The 23,187-nt window shown below is 41.6% G+C and overlaps 2 protein-coding genes across 2 annotated transcripts; both read left to right on the top strand.

Annotated features, from left to right (window-relative positions):
* Positions 1 to 3,418: 3,418 nt before the first annotated feature.
* On the top strand, positions 3,419 to 12,153 carry entpd2b (ectonucleoside triphosphate diphosphohydrolase 2b). The gene is made up of 9 exons (XM_028417858.1): positions 3,419 to 3,872; positions 6,558 to 6,675; positions 9,320 to 9,470; positions 10,112 to 10,271; positions 10,367 to 10,594; positions 10,769 to 11,038; positions 11,188 to 11,307; positions 11,402 to 11,536; positions 11,611 to 12,153. The coding sequence occupies exons 1-9, from the start codon at positions 3,756 to 3,758 to the stop codon at positions 11,824 to 11,826; spliced, it is 1,515 nt and encodes a 504-aa protein (XP_028273659.1). The 5' UTR covers positions 3,419 to 3,755; the 3' UTR covers positions 11,827 to 12,153.
* A 9,069-nt stretch (positions 12,154 to 21,222) lies between these two features.
* phpt1 (phosphohistidine phosphatase 1) lies at positions 21,223 to 23,187 on the top strand. Its single transcript, XM_028418575.1, has 3 exons — positions 21,223 to 21,610; positions 22,566 to 22,693; positions 22,771 to 23,187. The coding sequence occupies exons 1-3, from the start codon at positions 21,445 to 21,447 to the stop codon at positions 22,861 to 22,863; spliced, it is 387 nt and encodes a 128-aa protein (XP_028274376.1). The 5' UTR covers positions 21,223 to 21,444; the 3' UTR covers positions 22,864 to 23,187.

The raw sequence follows: 23,187 nt of genomic DNA, 5'->3' as shown, positions 1-23,187 counted from the left end.
CATCTTGTTTATACAACTGTAAATAAAATGTACTTGCATTGCCAAGATTTACCTGTGCTCAAATTATTTAAAACTCAAATCACAAGAGAGTAAAGTAGGAGTACAACAGACGGTTATCTGCTTAAATTCAAGACAGTGACCCTTAAAATGTAAAGAAGCAGCAGTCCATGGGTCACTAATACCCCGTTCACACTGGGGAAAAAAATCTGGCTAAAGCGGGATTCGGGCCTATACAGATTTTTTTTTCTGAGTGTGAACACCTCGAATCTGGCAGTATCCAGTTTGATTTCAATCCGGCTAGATCCACCCACGAGAGCTGGATCTAGCCGGATTGGCTCAAATATGGCTCAGGTGTGAATGCAAATGTGGCTAGCGAATCCGGCATGCTACTTTCGGTTAGCGACATGTTACTTCCGGTTAGCGGTGTGCTACTTCCGATTCACGGGACAAAAAAAACGCACGACGCATGCGTACAGGCGTGCCTTAACGGACTCTGTATATTACGAGGCACCACCTAGTGGTTTGGAGGACCGCAAACACGCTGGATGAAGCCGGATTGAGCACGGACACAAGTGTGTGCTAGCCAGATTTGAAAATAGGTCTGAACGCATCCAGCGTGTTGTCTGGGCTTTACATACGGCTTTTGTACGCGACCCGGACACTGTCCCTATGAACCGGAAGTATGATGTCACTAGGGATTCGCTAGCCGCATTTGCGTTTAGACCTAAGCCAGATGTAAGCCAATCCAGCTAGATCCACCTCTGAGACGTGGATTGAAATCAATCCCGCTGTAGCCGGATTGATTCCCCCAGTGTGAACGGGGTCTAACACAAAATACAGGAAGCAAAGACTGAAGGCTACAAAAGCCAAAGCCGTATGGCACAAACAATCAAACATATTGTTACTTGTCAGTAGTGCTTTGATTTTCCAGCTTTGTACAGGAAATATACATCATCTATTCATCATTAGAACATTTGTCTGTATTAGTGCCTATATAATTTAATTGTTTTAGATCATCCAAATTGGCTTTGTGTATTTTTAAATAAATGCTTACACAAAAATAAAATAAAAGATGAGTCATCAATACAGCATTTAACCAAATATTCAGCTAAAATGGTGTCAGGTATTATCATTACTAATCTTTTGGCTGCTGGGTTTCAGTTGTTTCTGGGAATTATTGCAGGAATCCATTTGCTTCCTCTACCTTCAAATGTGGCCGTCTGTAAATGATTTGTCAGATTTCCTGTTGAATGTGTACAGTCAGTCACACAACAGCTCTCCTCCCTTGGCTTTACCAGGACATTGTGGTACTGATATATGTCTACACCAACATTTTAATCAGGTCTAAATATAGCAAATGTTTCTAAAACTAGATACAAAGGCAGCTTTTAAAATCCAACAGTGTGCCTATCTGGATATATAATATGCTCATTACAACTTGAGGTACTGAAGTTGCTTATCACAGGAGGAAAGTGCTGTGACAAGCAGACATGCACACCATATAGTGATCCATATATAGCAACGTAATGGATCGTGTGCGAGTGAGTCTGGGAAGCGGAGTTATTGCTATCCGAGCCACCCATTGGTAAATAATCAGTAGAAACCCATATAACAGAAGTGACCTCATGACATTCTCGGTAGGTCGGTGTGTACATATAAAACATTACTTGCCCCTATAGCATTTGTGCAGCTGCTAATGTGGTTATGAAAACCAGCATTTTAGAAATCAAACACAACACTGTCACAATGTGTGTATTCTTTAATTAAATCACCAGTGTCACGGCTAATTAAATTGTGGCTGTCATCGTTAATTAATGACGTACCTTAGGAGAAGGATATTGTCAGGTGAGACATTTGCTCTGGTCCATTGACCCTCCGCTCTGATCGCTACAGACAGTCTGTCAGAAAGATTAATGTGGGTCTGAGTGGATGACAACCAGGGTCTGAACCCTATGGCAGAAACACAATGATTTATACTTTACTGTACAATTGTGTGCAGTATATTTCCACATAGTTTAGCTTAATGGATGCAGCGGTGTGTGTGTATCCCCCACACACCACATTATATGAACAAATTATAATGTGAAAGATGCCATTTTGGTGTCACAGCAGAAAGACATGATGGATAAACAACAACAAGAACGATGGTGGATAAAGTGTTTGTTTTGACCAGGTCACCTCGTGTTGCATTATCCATAAGGTAACATTTGAAGTGTCTCCACCCCCTGAGTCCACCACCTGTAGGCTCTGAGGTCCAGTTCATGCTGGTTTTGCTTTGGTGCAGTCCATCTGTGTATCTCTCTCTGTCCACGCACAGTGAAGGATTATGGGAAATCAGTCACATTGGGGGTTACTGATGTGCTCTGCATGCAGTCCTCAGATACACAATGGTGAGTTGAAAGGTTGGCTTGAACCAGAAAGGGAACGACCGCAGGTGTAATGATCCACGGTCTGTGTGTTTCTAACGTTCTTAGTTGCACTTCCTGGTTCATTTTGTACCTTTCAGTTTCTATCACTTCCTGTCCTGGTGTTTTTAACCCTCCACTGTGGTTGCATGCCAGGCCCTCATTGATTCCACCCATGTGTCTCATTACCCTTGCTCAGTGCCTGTGTCCTTGTCACTTTGTGTCTGTTCAGCCTGCCTGATTTAGCACCATATTCCCTGGATTGCTCCCTGCATTGAGATCTATGGGGATTTACTCACCTATGAATGCTAGCCTCAAGTGGCCACTTCAGGAACTACACTTCAATATTGGTATCTGAGCAGTACTAGCATGATAAAGGATTGATTATCCATTGCTCTAAATGAGCTCATAGCAACCCCTTATCTTTTTTTACTGTCTCTTATATATCTTATATGATTTGTATTTTTCGGCCCTGTGAACTTTACACCTGATCACACCCGCTTTTATTGTCAGAGGCTTGTTCTCTGTATTTGACATGAGAAAGCAAGCAAAGGAAAGGCACATTCCTCACGTGTGTTTATTCAAGGATCTCTGTCAGAAGCATGATGTCACCTTAAAGGATACAATAATATGATACAATAATATTGTGAGCGACAACATGAGGTGCAACTCCTCCTATAAGTAACTCATGCTACTACTGTGAGAGCAAAGTTTCTACAAAAATAGACTGCAAAGGTCTCAAGTGAAAACTTAATTCCAAGTTTTATTTAGTCATTCAAATGAGAACAATTTGCAAGTCAGGGTGTAAGCTGCAACCATTCACATGCAAATAGCAACTGCAGGAAAACAACAACTCCTCACTCCAGCAGCCTGAACCTTTCCAGTTTTATTGGCCGTTCATGGTTGAATAAATATGAATCATCCTTCCAAGTCCCATCAACAATGAAATAATACAGAAGTGATTGTATTGTGTGTGGCTCCACCCTGTTGAATGCAAGCAGCTGCAGGTTCCTCCTGTCGGAACATTTTTCCCTCCATGGTGCTGGTAGCCTTGGAGCTGTCTCCATTCACTGACCGTAGCGCACGGTTTCAGACACGTAGAGGAGGCTGCTGTTGCCGCTGCTGCACTCGGAACTGTAATTCAGGTCAGACTTTGCTATCTCAAGTGAAATGTAAAACAGGAGGGAGGCAGGCAGGCAGGCAGCAGGTGAAGCGTGAACACAAGCGGACTGCGTGTGTGATAACGCCCCGGCCAGCGGGAAGCCGTCACCGACTTCTCCCACTTGGCCCGCTGTTAAGTTTGCGCTCACATTTCCACAGTGTAGAAGCTGCACTTCTCACTTTCACTTCATGGCTCAGCGCTCCGCTCATCCTCTCGTTCCCATCGCGCTGCTGGTGTTTGGATTCGTTGCAATCCTGCTCCTGACTGTCCCCGCCGAGGACGTGGAGGAGGCGCCCGGGTTCATGGTAAGGTCGGTTCCGCTGGGTATTTTTGGATCGGGTGTTTGTCAACGTTGTATTATATGTTGTTGAGACGGTGCGTAAACCAAACTGGGCAACAGGCGACAGACTGGGAGTAAAAATGTGTGGCACTGGAGAATTCAATGACATTATTACCCCCCTCCTCTCTCTCCCTCTCTCTTTCTGTGTGTGTGTGTGTGTGTGTGTGTATGCATCACTGATAAAGTTGTTAGTGAGTTAGGCTCTTGGCTGTCTTGCCTGTTGCACCTACAGTTATAATATTTTTTTTAAAATGCAAAGTCACATAAAATTAACACATAACAGAGTGTTTTTGTCTTTTATTTATTGAACTTGTTTGATTTTTGCACTTTAACTTATATCTAAAGGCAATTTAAAACTTAATTATAAAGTCTGCTTCAGGGTTCTGGACTATGTCTCCTTACAAAGACAGTAACTATTTGCATTTTATCTATCAAAATGCCTATGTGCCATGTCTACTTGGTGATCTAATTACCTTATCAACCACTCACTGATTGCTCATGCAATAATTAACGAAAATTGATGAATGTTCATCTGAAAGCAAAAAAAAATGATAGAACACAATGTGAAACAAATTGTGGTCTGAACAATGCAAAACATTGAATCATTGTTTTTTTAAAAATATAATAGAATTTGAGTAAAAACCATGTGACAGTAAAAGATTTGACCACACATCGCTACCCAGCTCCCCTCTCCTGCCTCCTTTTTTTCTCCCCAGCTGCATATCCTGTGGTTCCTTTTTAAGTAAAACACCTCTGCCCTTTCTCTCTGGAAGACCAGTCACACATAAAAACAAAATGGGGACATTGAAGTGGTTTTCTGCAGGGAGACGAGTGCAACAGTTCCCGTAGTGTAATAAAAGAAAGGAGAAAACAAATCATTAGAGCTATTCCTGATTTTGGCAAGTGTTAGAGTGAGCCTTCACAACTGAGTGCACAGCAGTAATGGGGAAATCTTATGGGAAACAACAATGGGCACATCCACGTAAACTCACTGTAGTAGTTCAAGAGACTGGATGCATGTGCCTCTATTTGTGCATTTGATGTGTGTGTGGTCCTTTTCCTTTGGATTGTCAGTCACATGCTTTCTCTGTGGCAGAATTTCAACACGCTTTCTCCAGGTTCCCATTCATTTAAATGGGCATTAAAGTTGTAGTGACTCTGCATTGTAGCGAAAGTGGAAGCATCGCCAGGACAATGTGTTATTTAAGGGAGGAAAGACAGCACTGAGACACCAAACATAGAATATATTATATAATTTTTAATGACACTACATCACAAATGTTCTTCTCACAAAGTTAGGAGATATAGAACGTGTGAGATGTCATGACTAGCTGGAGGCTACTGGCATTTGACATTTAAAGGAGCATTTCAACAGACTGTTTCAGTTTGGAAACCCCAACAACAACTGTACAAACTCGTTTAAGTGTAGGTGGCTGCAAAAAAAATATAACCGAGAGGGTCTGTGCCTGAAAACAGGTCATTTTACTGCACAACAGCTCATAAATATATAAGTTGTACCAGCTGCAGCATTCTATGCAAAGAATGTGGAGTCCTGTGCATGACATCTGCTCATAACATAAAAGTTAGCAAGAAATATTCATATATAAAAAGGGACAAGAAAATGTCCAAATGTTAGTGAGAATGCTCAAAAAGTTGGAATGTAATCGGAAAGCAAAGTTTAAATCCATCATCTAGTCTTGTTTACAATGAATAAACTTGTTCCTGTGTAGATTTGACCTAAAGTTGTTGCTATGGCAACCAGTCAAAAAAACCTGAGAAATCATGCCCAAACTCTTGTTATCAGCCTGATACATGAATCCATTTATGGGAATGATATTGTTAGGCTTGCAGACACATGAAAAACAATATGAATGAATGAAAGCATGCTTTAACACATGGAGGAGCTGAAAGGGATGGTTGTACTGCTCTGTTTTTAGGTGTAGTGCCCCAGTCTACTGTGCAGCTGATGGTTCTTAACAGTGGAAGATGACCTAAAAATCTTCCTGTTTCCAGAGTAACCATTCCAAACATCTATTCATTGACTAATTGTAGCAGCTTTAGAGCATATAATGAGTATTTATGATAACTTCCTGTTTCAACATGGCACAAATACCTCAAAGAAATGATCTTCCTCATTTCACCTGCCCTGACCTGAAGGCCCCCCCACCCCTGACCTTGTCACCGTTCATCATAGCCTACTCTACAAATGTTTAATGGACTGAGAAATGGAGACCAGCAATCACACGTGGTAGCTGAGTGTCCACATACTTTTAAATCTTCCATCTGCCAGTGTGATGCGTTTTTACACATACAATTATCCCTTTAGCTTCTGTGTGTGCATAGTTACCCAGTTCTTCTTTTATACTTGTGGCATGTAGCTTTGTGTCTCTGTTCAATACCTTTAGAAAATGATAGCAAGAAACTAGGATTTCAGTGCTGTCGTTTGTGCTGGTATGCTGGCTTGTAAATCTTGTAAAGCTGGTCTCCCCCATAAATAAACAGATGGGGTTCTTTGAAGACTGACATTACTATTTAACCTGGTCTCAGCTTGATATCTTCCAGATGCTGATCCATCTTCAGGTCTGGACCCCCTTGTTTTTTAGCTCCTTCTAAATCTCCTACATCTCCTGTGTGTTCTCTGTCTCTGCAGTACGGGATCGTCCTGGATGCTGGATCTTCACACACGGCTTTGTATATTTACAAGTGGCCGGCGGACAAGCAAAATGGCACAGGTGTGGTCACCCAGCACAGCGAGTGTCACGTTAAGGGTAAGTACCAGCACTTTTTCTACCAACATGTTTTGCATGTTAAACGCCACAGCTTTGTGCTTCCGAGAGCAGCCGGGATTCACAATGAAAAGGTTTGTTGTTGTTGCTTGTGAGTGAGCAAAAGTAGCCGGCTAGTTTATTAAATGGTACGCAGATCTATGCTGTATATAAGTCAACATTAAAGGGTGACACAGGGACCAGTCTAAAGCTGCCGGGTTCAGGCAATCTGTTCAAATGACAGCACTTTTTTTTTCTTTTGTTAATTCTGGCTGCACTATTCTCAGCCCCTCTGTCTGGAGTTCTCTATCTGATAACTCTAGATGCTGCAGGTCTGTTTAGATCTGTCTCTTTTTCCAAGTTTTTTTTTCATAGTTGTTGTGCCAGCAGTGGAGGATGGGAGATTCATTTTTTTGTGCTGATATGCACTTACACCGGCCCTATTCTTGCAAACATGATTCATATCTTTGGGATGTCTTTTAGGACTCTTATCACATTTGGCACTAAATTTCACTTGGAATCAAGAGGGGGGACTGACATGGAGATGAATTTAAGGGGTCAAAGATCAAAGAAATCCTGGGCTTATTCAAACAAAAGTATTCAGTTTAAAATACATAGGTCAAAATTCAACCTTAGATCATACATGGGAATGTATTCATGTATTATGACTGAGTGGATATCTTTGTATCCTGTGCTGTGATGTGAGAAATAGGTAGGTGTAGCTCTGCCTCTCGTCAGTGGTTCAGGCTTCTTTGTGGTTTAGATGTAGCAAACTAAGTGGCCCCCGTTCTTGTTGGTGGTGCTACATTAGCAAGAAATGCTGCACACTATATGATCAAAAGTATACGGACACCTAGTGAGCATAATTTATTTGCTGGACTCCATTTTTGTGGTTCACTGTCCAGCCAAGGGAGTATTAATACTTTACACTTTACACATACTTTACACCATGTTGAAACAGGAAGCCAACAAACAGACAAAGCTATAATCAAAACACTGATAATATGCTCAAAAGCTGCAAGAACTGGTCAATGAACTGTTAGTCTGGAACATTTTCAAGACATTGTTTAACTGGTTTGTCAATACACTGTCAGAATACATTGATTGGTAATGGAAAATCACAATGATGCTAACAGTTATTAGCAAAACTAGTACAGTGCAGCCTCAAGTTTTTCCACCTTCAGAACTACAGAACAACAGACCAGCAGTATAAAGCTGCACATTGTGTCCAATAACTTTTGGTCACATACTGTAGATCATCTTGTATATCATCACACTGCCTGGTTTTAAGACAAGACCGGATGTGTGTTACTGTTGTCCTGTTGCTAGCTGACCTTTTTGTCTGACCTTTACATCTGCTGGCTTCTCTGTGCCCACAGATATTATATTCTAACACAGCTTATTCACTCTCACATCCTTTTCCCTCATTTTTACCAATTGGTACTGAAACGTGTTCATTAAGACGGAAGCAATCATTCCGCTATCCACTCACCACCTGATCTTATAACCGTGATGTAGTCTGATAAAATCAGCATGCACACCGTGCTGGCGATCACTCAGACAGAAAGCTGGAAGCGACACAATGTCTTTCTTATTTGTCCTCTCACACACTCATTGTTACATCACAGCGCAGACAGACACAGGTAAACAAATATTTGTCTCGGGCAGTGGTGAATCAGGTAGGAGTCAGAGTGGTGCCCTGTGGTTTGCAGCTCCTGTCCTGCCAGAAGGAGTTACATCACTTGACTTAAACAGTCTTTTCTCCAATTAGCCATAAAGATAAGATAAGATAAGATAAAACTTTATTAATCCCGAAGGAAATTCTTGTGCCAGAGGTATCAAGTTACATTAAATGCAGTTAAGTACAGAGTATAAGAGTACAAGTTTCACTATAATCCAAATAAGAGTACAGTACGCAGTATGAGCACAATATATGATACATGGATACAAATATGGAGATATAAGGTGTAAAGTAAACATAAAGTGGAGGGAATGACAGTGATGCCTGACATGATTATCTAGCGCTTCTCCCTACAGAAAGGGGAGGAGTTATACAGTCTGATGGCCACTGGCAGGAAGGACCTCCTGTGGCGTTCTGTGCTGCTCCTCGGTAGTCTCAGTCTACCGCTGAATGTGCTCCTGTAGGACAGCAGTGTGTCGTGCAGGGGGTGAGACGTGTTGTTACGAATACTGAGGAGTTTCCTCAGTATCCTCCTCTCCGTCACCTCCACCACAGACTCCAGCTCCACTCCCAGCACCGAGCCAGCCTTCCTAATGAGCTTGTTGAGTCTGTTGGTGTCGGCCGTCTTCATCCTGCTGCCCCAGCACACTACAGCGTAGAAGATGACGCTGGAGACCACCGAGTGGTAAAACATCTGCAGCATGGTCTGGCAGACGTTAAAGGACCTGAGTCTCCTTAGTAGATACAGGCGAATATAAACACAATGTTTATATTAATTCATATTTGTTTTTTCTGTATATAAGTGACTGAATGTAACAATAATAATAAGTTTGAATGTCGAAATGGTGTGGGATCGAGTTTTTGCATCATGATATGCATGTGTTGCAACAATTTACACAGTATTTCTACACACCCAAGAACATGATTGTGCATGACTTTAATCCTGTTCATCACTCTTTCTCACAGGTGGAGGGATCTCTAGCTATGCAGGCCAACGGGGAGCAGCAGGGCAGAGTCTGGAGGCATGTCTGGACCAGGCAGTAAAGGACATCCCAAAAGACAGACACCATCTCACACCTGTGTACCTGGGAGCCACAGCTGGCATGAGGCTTCTACAGTGAGTTAGTGTGTATATGTGTCCTGTCATGTATATTTAAGACTTTAAGTACTTGAAACAACATCTACAGCATTCTTACAACATTAGCTACAGACGTTGGTAGTGTGAAGCTGCAGGGCTGATCCGAGCCTTACAGCACATCAGGGAGTTGTTAAAATATATTCAAATATAAGTATGTGTGGTTTAACAGCTGCCCAGTTACTCTGTATGAGGCATATATAAAAATGCAAATGTTCTTTCTCTGTCTTTTTGGCACCAAACGACAGCATTTTAAAAGTGTGTTTGTGTTTTTAAAATAATACTTTTTACAGTACATTTGTTAAAAATACCACTTCAAAGCTTCAGTTCTAACTGATGAACATTTTATATTAAGCTAAATAAGCTGTTCTATAAAGAGATCAAAATACAAAAGCTGTTAGAAGATAAAAAGCAAACATGTCTGTGATGAGTCCCAGACTTTCAGGCAGGGAAAAACAGTTGTGAGCTGCCTGGTAGACCATAGCGACCTTCAAAGAGAGGACCAATCCTAGATCCTGTAGTGGACCTTCTAGCAGTGAAATAATGTCCAGTCAGGGCAGACTGCTTGTTAATTAAGGCTGCAAATTGGTTCCCTTGTGATGAGAGTAAGACTTTTTTTTCAGGATTTCTAGCCCAGAACAGTCTGCTGAGATTCTGCAGGAAGTGGGTCGCAAAATCCAGTCCTACCCTTTCAGCTACAGGGGGGCGGCAATACTGAGCGGCCAAGAGGAAGGAGCGTACGGCTGGGTCACCGTCAAATACCTCTTGGAGAACTTCATCAAGGTACTAAAACATGTCCATCATCTTATATTCTGCATGTCTATATATATATTTTAGTCTTCTTTTCTCTTTTAGCATTGTACATTTTTTCTTTGCAGTATGGTTTTGTGGGCCGATGGTTCAGCTCTGGCAGGCCGACAGTGGGGGCGCTTGATTTCGGTGGGGCATCCACTCAGATAACGTTCGCTACTCAGGAAGAAATAGAGGACGCACATGACCTGATGAAGCTGCGTCTTTACGGCCAGGAGTACTCTCTGTACACGCACAGCTTCCTCTGCTACGGCCAGGACCAGTTCCTCAAACGACTGCTGGCTCACATCATCGAAGTACTGCCAGCATTGATTTACTTAGTGTTGCATGAGAGTTTCCACAGCATCAGGATGTTTAACACCCAAAAGTTTCTCCAGTAGTATTTTAAAATAACAATAACAGTGCACTCTGGTGGACAGAGTGTGCATTTCAGGGAGCGTGAACGCTCACTGTGTCTCTGTCTCTCTCAGTCTCAGGGTTCCTCTGAGTCCGTCACCCACCCCTGCTATCCTGCAGACCACAGTAAGGAATTAAAGTTGAGCAGCGTATTCGGCACCCCGTGTACAGCAAAGCACAAACCCAGCCCCTACAACCCTCAGGCTACTCTAACGGTACAAGGCAGCGGACACTATGAGCACTGTCTGGGTAACGTGTCTGAGATCTTCTCCTTCAGCAGCTGTCCCTTCTCTCAGTGCTCCTTTGACAAAGTCTTCCAACCAAATGTCACCGGTAACTTCATGGTAAGAAAGGCTGTATCAATTATATAGCACATTAACAAAATATATAAAAGAGAGAATTTCATTTTCCATACATAAAAACATGAGATGTTTCTGAGCATCATGGAGAGACAGCATGAATATGTTGTATTGCACTTCTTTTTCTGTTTCAGGCGTTTTCTGCTTTCTTCTACACCCACTCCTTTCTCCAGCAAACCACTGGGATCTTTGTGAGCACTCCTGCACAGCTGGAGGAGGCAGCCAGGACACTGTGCAGCATGACTTTCAATCAAGTAATGTTTCCTGCTCTTTGTGCTTTGTTTATTCATAGCATCAATTTATAGCAGCTGATTATCACTTCGAATGATTTGTTTTTATTTTATCCAGATGTTGCTCCTGGCTCCTGAGCAGAAGTCTCGTTTGCAGGACTACTGCGCTTCCGCCGTGTTCCTCAAGATCCTCACCCTGACAGGATACGGCTTTGATGACACGTCGTTCTCGCACATTTCCTTTCAGAAGAAGGTAATGCTTCATGCTTTCGCACGAAAAACGTCACCCTGTAATATGTCCATAACGTCTGACCGCTGACCCTGCAGGCTGGTGACACCTCGGTGGGTTGGGCTCTGGGCTACATGCTGAGTCTGAGCAATCTGCTGCCTGCAGAGACGGTGGGGCTGAGGAAGGCCCTGACACCTGGAGCGTGGGGAACCCTGATCTTTCTCTTTGCTCTGCTCCTCGCTGCAGTCCTGGTTTTCATCATACTTAGAGCAAGAGATGGGAGGAAGAAAGGAGGCAGTGAAAGCACCATCTAGACTGAAGTTTGAATGTATTTTTTAATGCTTGAAATCAGTTTTTATAGTATGCTAAGAAGCACTGTTACATCAGAATGAAGTATATTATGAAATATATGTACTGTATACAAATTTTAATAACACTGCATAAGCAACATTCTTTCAACCCACCCAACCACATCACTCTCGCAGCATATTTTGTCTTATCTTTTAAAAATCCTAACTGCTGCTCTCAATTCTTAATAAAACTTTTGTCAATACTGCCACTTATCCAGTGATGCTTGAATTGTCCTCACCAATAATTATGTTGAACAATCCATTTGTTGGCCTGTAAAATGAATTTTAACCACACAGCGTCTGTGTTATAATATTTTACTAAATGCAGTGATGTTAAATTGTATAAATATTCATTCTCTTCTATGACATAATAAAGTTGTATGAGGGATTTAAATCCTTCCATGATGTAACAGATTACATAAGTTAAAGGCCAGTATTTTCTTTTTTTTCCCATAGTGTGGGTTTTTTTTTTGCCAGTTATGCTAAATTTTGCTTATTTCCAGACATTCTCAGATAGATTCAAATTTGAACTTCAACTCCCATAAAGCTTAGCTGTGTAACTGATTGTGATTTTTGCACTAGGCTACAAATGCTGTGCCATCAGAGTAAAATAAATAAATAGCCTACTACATTAAAAATTAGTAAATGGAAAAAAGAGTTAGTGGCCTTAGTGGAAGAAATAAATGTATTGTAAAAGTGACCTACAAAGGTGTACAGGTAATCTGTCTGGAAACAAACTGCTATCCAGTGTTAATTTTGTTGACAAATCATTTTCGTCATAGTTTTCATTAATGACCTTTTTTGCGCATGATGCCAAAAACGAAGACGGAAAGGATGTTACGCACACATTTGACGTAACCCTGCAATGCTGGAAGAAGGTGTACTCATGAATGGTAACACAGAAACAGGAGAAAGAAGAACGTTATATTTATACTGTACTATTTTGTTATTTATATGAATACATATATCAACACCGTTTGCATGGAGATAAAACATACAAGCATCATAAAAATGCTTTTCACGGCAGGTGGCTGCAAGAAAATCAATTTAGTCTAATTCTACAACAAACACATGTAAACACCTGCTACAGTCTTCCTTGTGTGAACACACACACTGACTGAACACACGCTGACTGAACACACACACTGTTAACAGGTTTTTTAGTTTTAGGACTCCTGTAGTGTTTGAAAGCACTTTGTGCCAGGTCATCCTGTTACACAACAGGCACTGCGCTGAGTGTGTGTGTGTGTGTGTGTGTGTGTTTGCATGGCCACATGTCAGCCAGTCGGTATACACTGCAGTAGTCAGAACAACAATTTAAAGGGTAGCTAAGAGCATTAGATAAGTTTTATTTTTGCTCATCAAAGCTGTAATGTTAGAAAATATTTGACCCATCAGTTGTATTTTTTAATGTCTTTGCTAATTGTTTACTGTGACTGTACTTTGGTTTGGATGGAAGCCCTCTCACTGTCTGCCTGTAACAATGTGAATCTATTTATCACAGAGATGGAACAGGGCGAGCGCCTCTTTGTTATACTGGAAAGTCTTAATGCACTGAGCACATTTTATATTGATTTTCTATCCTGTTTGGGTACCTTACATGTCTTTTTGTACCTTTGTCCATTTTAGAAGCAACACTCTGCTGAAGGAAGACTTTTATCTATTGAAGGAAGAAGAGGCGTTGTGGAGTTTTTAACCTGTCATGTCTAATTGTGACAGTGCTGTATGCACATGCCTATTTTGGAAGAATGGTATATAAAACATGCTTCAAAGGAGCTGCATACAATCAGCTACACATTGTATCCTGTTACTCCTCTGATGTTTGAGCATATGTAAGGATTTTCCATGTACAGAAGCAGAAGATGTGTAAATATAGTGTACGCCATTTACGTATGTATGCAATTATGTGTGGGAGGAAGGCAGTGGGTATCGAATGTAACATGCATCAATTAAAACTATTATGGACATTTTTATTCCTCCTATTCTTAGCATTTGTCTTCATTTTTCCTTCTGAATATTTAACCTTTTTGTGTGATTAATATCAGATTAATATCATATCAAAATACATTCCAGATACTACCAGAACCAGTGGTAACCCAGCAGAACTCTTTCACTTTGACTCATGTTTGTTTTGACCTTTCATGTTTTTCTCCTAAGAGGATCCAACCAGTGACTAAATCAATCTGTACGCACAACTCAACTCAACTCTCTCAAAGAGAGACAGAGATTTATGGGTCAACAGCTGGGTCCTTCACACTCCCTGACATGTACACAGGACCCAATTCGAGTAACAGCAAATGACACTGTGATCAGGTGAGCTCTTAGACATCCACAACATTTTAAAACGTTAGAATTAAAGTTAAGAATCTCTCTGACAAACACGTCAATAAGATATGTTGTATCTACTGAGGAGACTCAGGTCCTTTAACGTCTGCCAGACCATGCTGCAGATGTTTTACCACTCGGTGGTCTCCAGCGTCATCTTCTACGCTGTAGTGTGCTGGGGCAGCAGGATGAAGACGGCCGACACCAACAGACTCAACAAGCTCATTAGGAAGGCTGGCTCGGTGCTGGGAGTGGAGCTGGAGTCTGTGGTGGAGGTGACGGAGAGGAGGATACTGAGGAAACTCCTCAGTATTCGTAACAACACGTCTCACCCCCTGCACGACACACTGCTGTCCTACAGGAGCACATTCAGCGGTAGACTGAGACTACCGAGGAGCAGCACAGAACGCCACAGGAGGTCCTTCCTGCCAGTGGCCATCAGACTATATAACTCCTCCCCTTTCTGTAGGGAGAAGCGCTAGATAATCATGTCAGGCATCACTGTCATTCCTATATTATGTTTACTTAGCACCTTACATCTCCATATTGTATCCATGTATCATATATTGTGCTCATACCGTGTACTGTACTCTTTTTGGATTATAGTGACACTTATACTCTGTACTTAACTGCATTTAATGTAACTTAATACCTCTGGCACAAGAATTTCCTTCGGGATTAATAAAGTTTTATCTTATCTTATCTTATCTTATCTTATCTTATCTTAAACAATATCAGCAATTGTTCATGTGTTCACTTTAACCATGACAGGAAACTATTACACCCAATAAATATGTTACAGCACACCACTTGTGGCCCCGTGTCAGTCAGGGGCCTTTAAACTCCAGCAGTGGTAATGTACAAAGTGTGTTCATTTTGAAGTCATATTAATAGTTTTAAAATATTACTTATATTTATTATTATATTTATTATTATTTATAGTTTCAAAACATTTATTGTTTACACTTCTGTTGGTGTCAGATATGATGAACGCTGTTTGGCCCCCAGCAGGCTCTAGAGCAGGGGTGTCAAACTCAAATTGATCGGGGGCCACTCCAGACTTTGTCATCCTATGAAAGGGCCAAAAGAGTTGGGGGTCTATAGAAAATGTTTATTTTACTAGATGCCTTTTTTTCTGCACTCTGCTGGATTTTAACAGCTTGTTAAACACCTGTGTTACAACAGAAGTGAACGCTTATTTTCCGATTCTGGAGTCAGATCTACTAATTCCAGCCTTTAACCCTTCTCCTCGTCGCAGATATGGCAAAAAACAGATCATCAGCCAAATAATACCATCTACTGTAACTTTAAGTAGACAAGAGCTTCCTCCCAGCGTTTTCTTTAAGTTGAGTCTAACATCATTTTAAAGTCATCGAGATTTTACCGTCTCTACAGTCCCTGGGTTTACACTGCTCTGGTCTCTGTGTCACGCACAGTGGAGTTCGCCCCAATGCGCGCAGACACACACACACGCGTCATGTGCGTAAATGCGCACGACTCTCTCTCCCGCTCTCTCTTTGAATAAACGGCAAACAGTAACAGGATGAAGTTGCACTTATCACTCACTACTGTTGGTCACCACGAATCTGACTGTATGAAGAAATATGTTCATAATATTGCTAAGATGTGAACCTCCTCTGCAGCTGTGTTTCTCTCTGATCCTTCTGTTCTCCGCATTTAGTCCAGTAATCACGCTTGAGATTATTTTCCTTTAGGATGACTTTTTCCTTGCACGTCAGGCAGGCCCGTTTCCACCGAACTCCCCAACATATCCTGCTGTGTCCATCTTTGAAACTTATCACCAAACATCTTTATTGTTCACAGCCGTACAACAGTTAAAGCTCTGAGCTGCGCTCTCGCACCAACAGCCTGAGTCCAGCGCCCACCTTTGATCTTTGTTATTTTTGCTGCACAAAATAAATCATTTTTGTTCATATTACTGTGGTGTTATGGAATGTTGTAGGTAGTTAAACATGTATATACAAAATGTAAATCTTACATTTACAAAAAAGATCATGTGTGTTTTACACATGGTGGTGCGGGCCGGATAGAGTCACCGCAGGCTACATATGATCATTGTCCTTCTAATCTGAAGCCGTTATTTGGCATCATTTCCTCCACTTCTTGTCATATGTTTATGTTATGTTTGATATTTAGATTTCCAGACATACACATGCCCTGTTTTATAAAATATTAAACATTACAATATTTTCAAAATATAAAACTGTGTAAATATATGACATAGGCTATATAGTTTTAAAACAAAACAAGTATTTAATTCCAAAGATGCGAAGGAGGGGTTGTTATGGGAACACAGTCTCTATGTGGCCTGCTGACCGTTCACACTCCCCTTTTTGCACTTGACCTCTGACAAGAGCAGACTTGCGCAAAAAAAACCTTGTGGCAGCTAAAAGTTGAGCGGACAGCTGATCATCATCGACACCCCGGATTATCGACAGAGCATCGGACTCTTTGGAAACGACTTCTGGACTATAGTTAACCCTTGTTTAGCTGACACTTGGAGCATCGACAGTCCGGATTAAACATCTCCTGAAAACCGAAATATTTTTTTCAGGTGAACTTCTTCCTGATGGCCCCCAGCGGACACCCCTGCGAGCTGCTGGCTCAGATGGACCCTGGGATGGCTGGTAGGACTGAAAATATTTCCTTCTTTTTCATGACAAAATCAGCGATTTAGCTTGATAAACACATTTAAAAGTTTCCTAGCATGAAATACCTGTGTGACTTTGTTAGTTTATGGGTGCAGGCAGGAAATTTGTGCAAATTAAAGCTTGTCTGTAGTGCAGAATGTGTTCCTGCTGTGTTTCATGAGGTGTTTATTTTTGAAAAATTGACCATTAGTGTGAGTGTTACTTTGAACATGCAGTTTTATATATATTTATATATATATATTTATATATAAAGCCTGTTGTGGTACTTTTTTGAGACCAGAAATATTTCCAAATGTTTTATTTACTGAAATAAGCAATCTCCATCCCTCTATGTTTACATGCTACCAATAGCTAATCAATAACCAGTGACCCAGTAGTGTTAGCTGTGTTTCCTGTCAGATTACCTAATTTCTCTATGATGAATAATACATTCATTCTTAATCTCACAGTCATTCTTCAACACTAGCACAACTCTCTCACTTTGAATGCTCTTTGTTTTAACCTTTTTCATGTTTTTCTCCTCAGAGGACCTTGTCGGCCTTGTCATCGCGGATCCCCCAGAAGACCTCCTTGAGTTTGTCCTGTTTCCTGACGACGATGACGGCGATGACGACTGGTGGGCTGCTGCAGCGTTACACATTTATCGACTCATTGATCAGATGGAGTTTGATGAGCAGGAGGAGGAGGATGGGGATGACGTGCGACCTCTCTCTCCCATCGGAGGACCGATCTGAGTCTGGGAGTGGTGAGATTGCCAATGATGTCCCTGTCATGTCAGTCTCTAGTGTTGATGAGGTCGCTCCTGGCTCTTCTCTGGTCAGCGTTGACTTTGGAAGCTTTGGAAGCGTCTCCCCTGAGGAGCCTGCTGCCAAACAACCAAAGTTGGACCTGCTTCAGGACTCCATGCCCTCCACTTCAGGCATCATCTCCACTGCACCAAGGATGATGGAGGAGGTCTACAGATACTCCTCACCCTCCACTTCAGGCCTCAGCTCCTCCTCAAACCGGAGACCCGCTCCGTCAGCCTCAGGCCTCGGGTGTGGCCCGTTTGGTCCTAGATGGTCTGATGACAGCGACTCCGACTGAGGAGATCTGCTGTGGTCTGGAGTTAAGGTAAGTGAAGGTGAAGGTAAGTCCTTAGTGAAGATTCCAATAATTTCTAATAATAATAATAATAATAATTTGGCTGTGTAAGGATAAGTCACAATAACAAAATGTTCATCAGACTCAGTGTGTCTTCTAGTCTCTCTCTCTCTCTCTCTCTCTCTCTCTCTCTCTCTATTTTCTCTAACAGGTGGATTTCCTTGAAAACAGAAGACCAGATGGAGAGGAGTGGTGACCTGTGTGTCAGCGGGCTCTGTAAGTAGTCCCCTCAGTAGGACCAGTGCTGAACTGCTAAAGCTAACAGATCTGACTTTATGCTGATGATGTTTCCTACAGCACCAAGGCAGTCCAGTCAGTGAGAGGAGTGAGAATACGCCTCCATCCCATCCTCCCCAGCCTCCAGCCACTAGGAGGATGAGGAGGGTGTCCACTCTGCCCATTCAGAGGAAGCTCCTCACACATCACAACAAGACAGAGACACCAGCGGTCCATGAGGCCACATGAGGTGGGTTTCACTCTTTTCATGCTCTCACAGTTGTACTTAATATAATTCTTCAAACTAAATCACTGCATTTGTGTGCAGCTTCATGGACAGATGCTGTCCAGATGGTCCAGGCTCCTCCAAGAAGACGAAGCAGCCGAAGATGTGGAAACAGGAGGACGTCTGGACAGCATCAAACTTGTGCTGGCACGGTGGTGCAGTGGTCAGCACTGTGCCTCTCAGAAGGGTCAGTAACAGCAGCTGGCTTCTCTCTGTGTGGAGTTTACATGCTCTCCACGTGCCAGGTGGGTTTTCCCCCGGGTTCTCCGGTTTTCTCCCACAGTCCCAAATGCAAGCATGTTAGTTTGATTGGCAAAGAATCTGATTTGGTCCTAGATGAGTAAATAAACATTTAAATGCTATTTATTCATCTGTCATCATTTATAGTCACCGGTTATGCTCTAATTCTTAAGCTTTGTTCATCATATCACACATTATCACATTATCAGTATTTAGTTCATGTGATGATCATCACTCCGAACAGACTGGACGGGATTCACTACTGTGTGGCAGAGAGAAAAACAAACTAGATTTGTCACATGTCCATCCATTTGGAAGTTTTTATTGTGGCACATTAACATGAATTTAATATTCTGTTGCACCAATGCACGTTTTTTTGGTTAATTACCCATAAAATATATTGTCTTCAACAGGATCAGGAGGATTAATAACTAAGGGTTATAATTATTGAATACATATAATAAGTTCATTTTTGCAAAACATTTATTAAATTACATAAACACAGACAAAGGGAGACCTTCACTTTTCATTTTTGGCACATCCAAGAAAACCTACTGCACTGAGGTCAAACCTGTTTCAGCTGTTATTAAATGATGAAATGATTCTACAGGAATTAAAGTACCGTTAAAACAGAGTTTCTAAATTGTGAAACCTTTGCATATTACCTTATTAAACCAGGTCCATTTCAATTACCTTTATAGTTTTTGATTTGTGCATCAATGAATTCATCACACTCAATCACACACACTGATGTGGATCTACCTTAAAAAAAAAGAGGAGCACCTGGAGCTATCCGTGGTGCTGCTCAGCACCCACAGTAATGCCACACTGGCTCACAGTGCCATCTGTCTTCAGGAGTATATTCTAGGTTGACCTACCAGATTTTGGATGTATGGTAGGTAAGAGAAGAAGAAGAAGAAGAACTAGAAGAAAGCATGAAAGAAAGGTTTAACAAGATAAATTGTCCTATTAATACAAGCACCTGGTTTCATCCCATCCATCTGTTTGTGGTTATAGTATTGTACCAAGATCTGATATCTGTCCTCCATGAACAGGCTGATCATGGCCTTTAATTTGCTGCATAACTGTCTATTGCTGCTTTTTGAATGCAGCATTAGGACAAGCCTGAGATCCATAACATGACCTCTGAGCTTTACTGCTTATTTTGGAGTAAATACTGTATGCCATTGTTCTGGGGAGTGCAGCACTGATGCTTGACATGAACTCTTATTTTAAAGTAACATTACAGTCAAGCACTGTTCTCCACATGTCACTCTGACAATGTCAATGTTAAAGAGTGGAATAGAAATGATCCTGGAAATGTTCACAGGGTCAGCAGGTGGCGTGAGCCACACAGGCTTTTATGAGGAATAACTTTACACATGACTACAGGTTTATTGGGTTGTCATCATGTCTTGTGTTTCAGGTTACTCCATGCAAATTCCAGATAAAACAAGGCCAGACTGCTCCTCAATGAAAGCTTAAAGACACTTTTCTGACCTCAGTGTATCGTACTTTGCAAATGTTGTTGCTGTTATGATAAATACCATAAACCTCAATCCAAGGTGCTGTGGTGAGCCAGTCAAGATATGACAAATACACTGTTGGGCACTTTAGCTCCATGCTGGTTCTCCTCCAGAGAGAAAGTGTAAATAACCTGTTGCCTCCAAAAACTCTACTCTCTGGCTGTAGGTTTGAGTGAAATTGATTTCTGGGCTAATTCATAGGATTTTAGCTGCTCATTACACAATTAGTCTTGCCTTTGGTGGATGTCTGAATGAACTGAACCTTCACAGTTGTACAAGTTACTTGTTTACTAGTTATTTAAATTCTCCTCAGGCCTTAGTTCCTGACTCTATTTATTGTCTTTGAATTTCAAGTCCTCCATAACCAAATGCTGGAAAGCACTTAGTAAAAAAATAAACAAATAAATACCTTCATAAGTAAAGTAAAAAAGATGAGCAAGTCTCCAACAGAATTATATCAGACAAAAGAGATGCCACCTGTGCTCATACTGTACGCTTCAATTTGCACGTATTCTAGTAGAGGGCCACCAGAGGGCGCTTTGCACTTAAATTTAGTAGTAAGCACAACAGAAGGGACTTTTAAGCGACAGGTAGAAGCGTGCATGGAACTGATAATATATATATAGTACATATAGTTAGACTCCCTCGCTTGTAATTCGGTACTTTATGTCACTGAACTTTACTCTCAGTGCGTTGCTGTTGCTCATCACTGCTCGTGAGGAAACCCGCCACTCCACGATGGACTGAAGCAGCAAAAACAAAAAATAAAAAAAATAAAAAAAACAACAACAAATAAGAGAGTTGTAAATAAATTAACCCCCCAATACAATTGACACTAGAAGGGAACTTGTGAACTACACGTTTTGACACTTCCGCATGGACTGTGCCCCGGATGCCGCTTGGCGCAAATGCATACGTATGTAATTGAAGTTTTATTTTGAAAGCTGTTGCCGGAAGTAGAATTGTTGTTGCTGTCGTATGCATCATGGCGGTACTTGTGCCGAAATAGAGCTGTGTTTCGTGTTAATAACTTAATGCTTCTGCATTATATTTCTTAACAACGTGTAAACGAGTGGTTGTGCTTCCTGCACAGACAGACACGGAGTTTGTTGTGAAAATACAAGCGTTCGGTCTGTTGGTCGCTTTGCTAGCGTGGTCGCTGAGAAGTTTGGAGATGTGCACTCAGACGAAGGCTGCAGCTCTCATGGCCAACATACCTCAGGCAGACATCGACCCCTCCGGTGTGTTCAAGTACGTTCTGATAAGAGTTCACAGCCGAGAAGAGGGAGACGATTCGGAGGTCGATATAGTGCGAGGATACGGCTGGGCTGAGTACCATGGTGAGTTAGCATTGTGTCCGAATGAAAGATGGCAGCAAGGCGTTCGTTCACCTGAACGCATCATAAGTGTTTTCGCTCTCTCAGTATAAAACTCTTCTAAGTGACCCACTTGTGTTCGATAGGTCATTGTCTTATTTCCAGATGTCTCTCATTGATCTCTGTCTTTAAGAATCTCCTCCTCTCACTAACATTGGTTGATGACTCTACTCTGTGCCATGGATGCCAAGATGTTATCCTCCACCAGCAGCCTTGTTTCCTTACTAATGAATCTCCACCTTTTTTCCTTCTCCTGAGCCTTTTCATAATGCCACATACAGGCCTGCTCCTTCTCAGTGTCACTAATCCCAGTGGGGAACCATGATATTGCCATGACTCCACCTGCGCTTTTCTCCATTTATTTCCCCCAGTCTTGACCACTGTTTGGCATTCATTTGGATCACGTCACTCCTGTGAAGCAAGCTGGGACATGAGAGATGCATCCTTGTTAATGTGGATGTGGAAGACCACATTAGAAACACAGGCCACTTAGTCCATGGGCCAGACGAGCTGTCGGTACCACTCAAGGTGGCAAAGGTTGCTTATACTTTTTGAAAAGATACATGTCTGTAGTCAACTTTTTGGTAGAAACCCCCTATTGAAGCCACAGCTAAATTATTGTTATCAGCTGTTATGAAAGTTACAGCAACCTTCAGTGGGGCCGACATCTCTCCTGGCCCGTAGACTAACTATAGAAACTGACATGAATGCTGCAGTAATGACTGTGCTCTAGAGGCGTTTTGCTGCTCTCTGCTGGACAGAGTTTAAATCTACAACAAGAGTTTTAAAAATGCAATTTACATTACCTTAAATAAATCAATGTTTTAGAAGTAAGTCCAGCTTTATTCATGTTGAATAACAATATTTTGATTATTATTTGAATATTATGACAGCTACATTTTGTCTCTCTTTCTTGTAGCTGATATCTATGAAAAGGTATCGGAGGAGCTGGAGAAGGGAGGCCACCTGGACTGCGAGTGTGTCGGAGGAGGGAGGATCAGACATGATTCCCAGGCCAAGAAGATCCACGTTTACGGGTATTCCATGGTAAGAGTTTTCTGAGGTTATGTAGAGTGTTTTTATTGCTCTAATGAAACATTAATGTTTGGATTTTTCTATTACAGGGATTTGGAAGAGCAAACCATGCTGTAACCACTGAGAAACTGAAGGTGCGGTATCCAGACTATGAGGTGACCTGGGACAATGAAGGCTACTGAAATGAACTGCTGGACATCGGGCAGAATGCATCATTCAAACTGTCTGAAACTGCATTAATAATCTCGGAGAAAGAGCGGAACAGTGATCAAACTAATTAGCATAAGACAAAACCATGTTTTTTAATGCAGGAAATTGAGATTGCCAAGAACAAACCAACGATAGTGTATAATTTGATTTGTAAAATAACTCATCAAAATAAATGTCTGTGGCAGGTTTACAGATTGACCCCCAGCCATTCACATGATTTGTTTAGAGTCTCATATGTTGGCTGTGAGCCTTACATTCCTCATCGATGACTATGTTTCATAAATTTTTACACTGTA

This window comes from Parambassis ranga, chromosome 12, assembly GCF_900634625.1.
Source record: "Parambassis ranga chromosome 12, fParRan2.1, whole genome shotgun sequence".
In the NCBI taxonomy this organism is placed as follows: Eukaryota; Metazoa; Chordata; class Actinopteri; family Ambassidae; genus Parambassis; species Parambassis ranga.
The sequence above is the reverse complement of the archived record's forward strand: the minus strand, read 5'-3'. Positions and strand labels throughout refer to the sequence as shown.

Excerpts from the sequence above, each read along its gene's own strand:
- entpd2b (XM_028417858.1), top strand. The coding sequence starts at position 3,756 with ATGGCTCAGCGCTCCGCTCATCCTCTCGTTCCCATCGCGCTGCTGGTG. Across the intron at positions 11,039-11,187 it reads ATGTCACCGGTAACTTCATG|GCGTTTTCTGCTTTCTTCTA; the intron begins GTAAGAAAGGCT and ends TTTCTGTTTCAG. Across the intron at positions 11,308-11,401 it reads GCAGCATGACTTTCAATCAA|ATGTTGCTCCTGGCTCCTGA; the intron begins GTAATGTTTCCT and ends TATTTTATCCAG.
- phpt1 (XM_028418575.1), top strand. The coding sequence starts at position 21,445 with ATGTGCACTCAGACGAAGGCTGCAGCTCTCATGGCCAACATACCTCAG. Across the intron at positions 21,611-22,565 it reads CGGCTGGGCTGAGTACCATG|CTGATATCTATGAAAAGGTA; the intron begins GTGAGTTAGCAT and ends TCTTTCTTGTAG. Across the intron at positions 22,694-22,770 it reads ACGTTTACGGGTATTCCATG|GGATTTGGAAGAGCAAACCA; the intron begins GTAAGAGTTTTC and ends TTTCTATTACAG.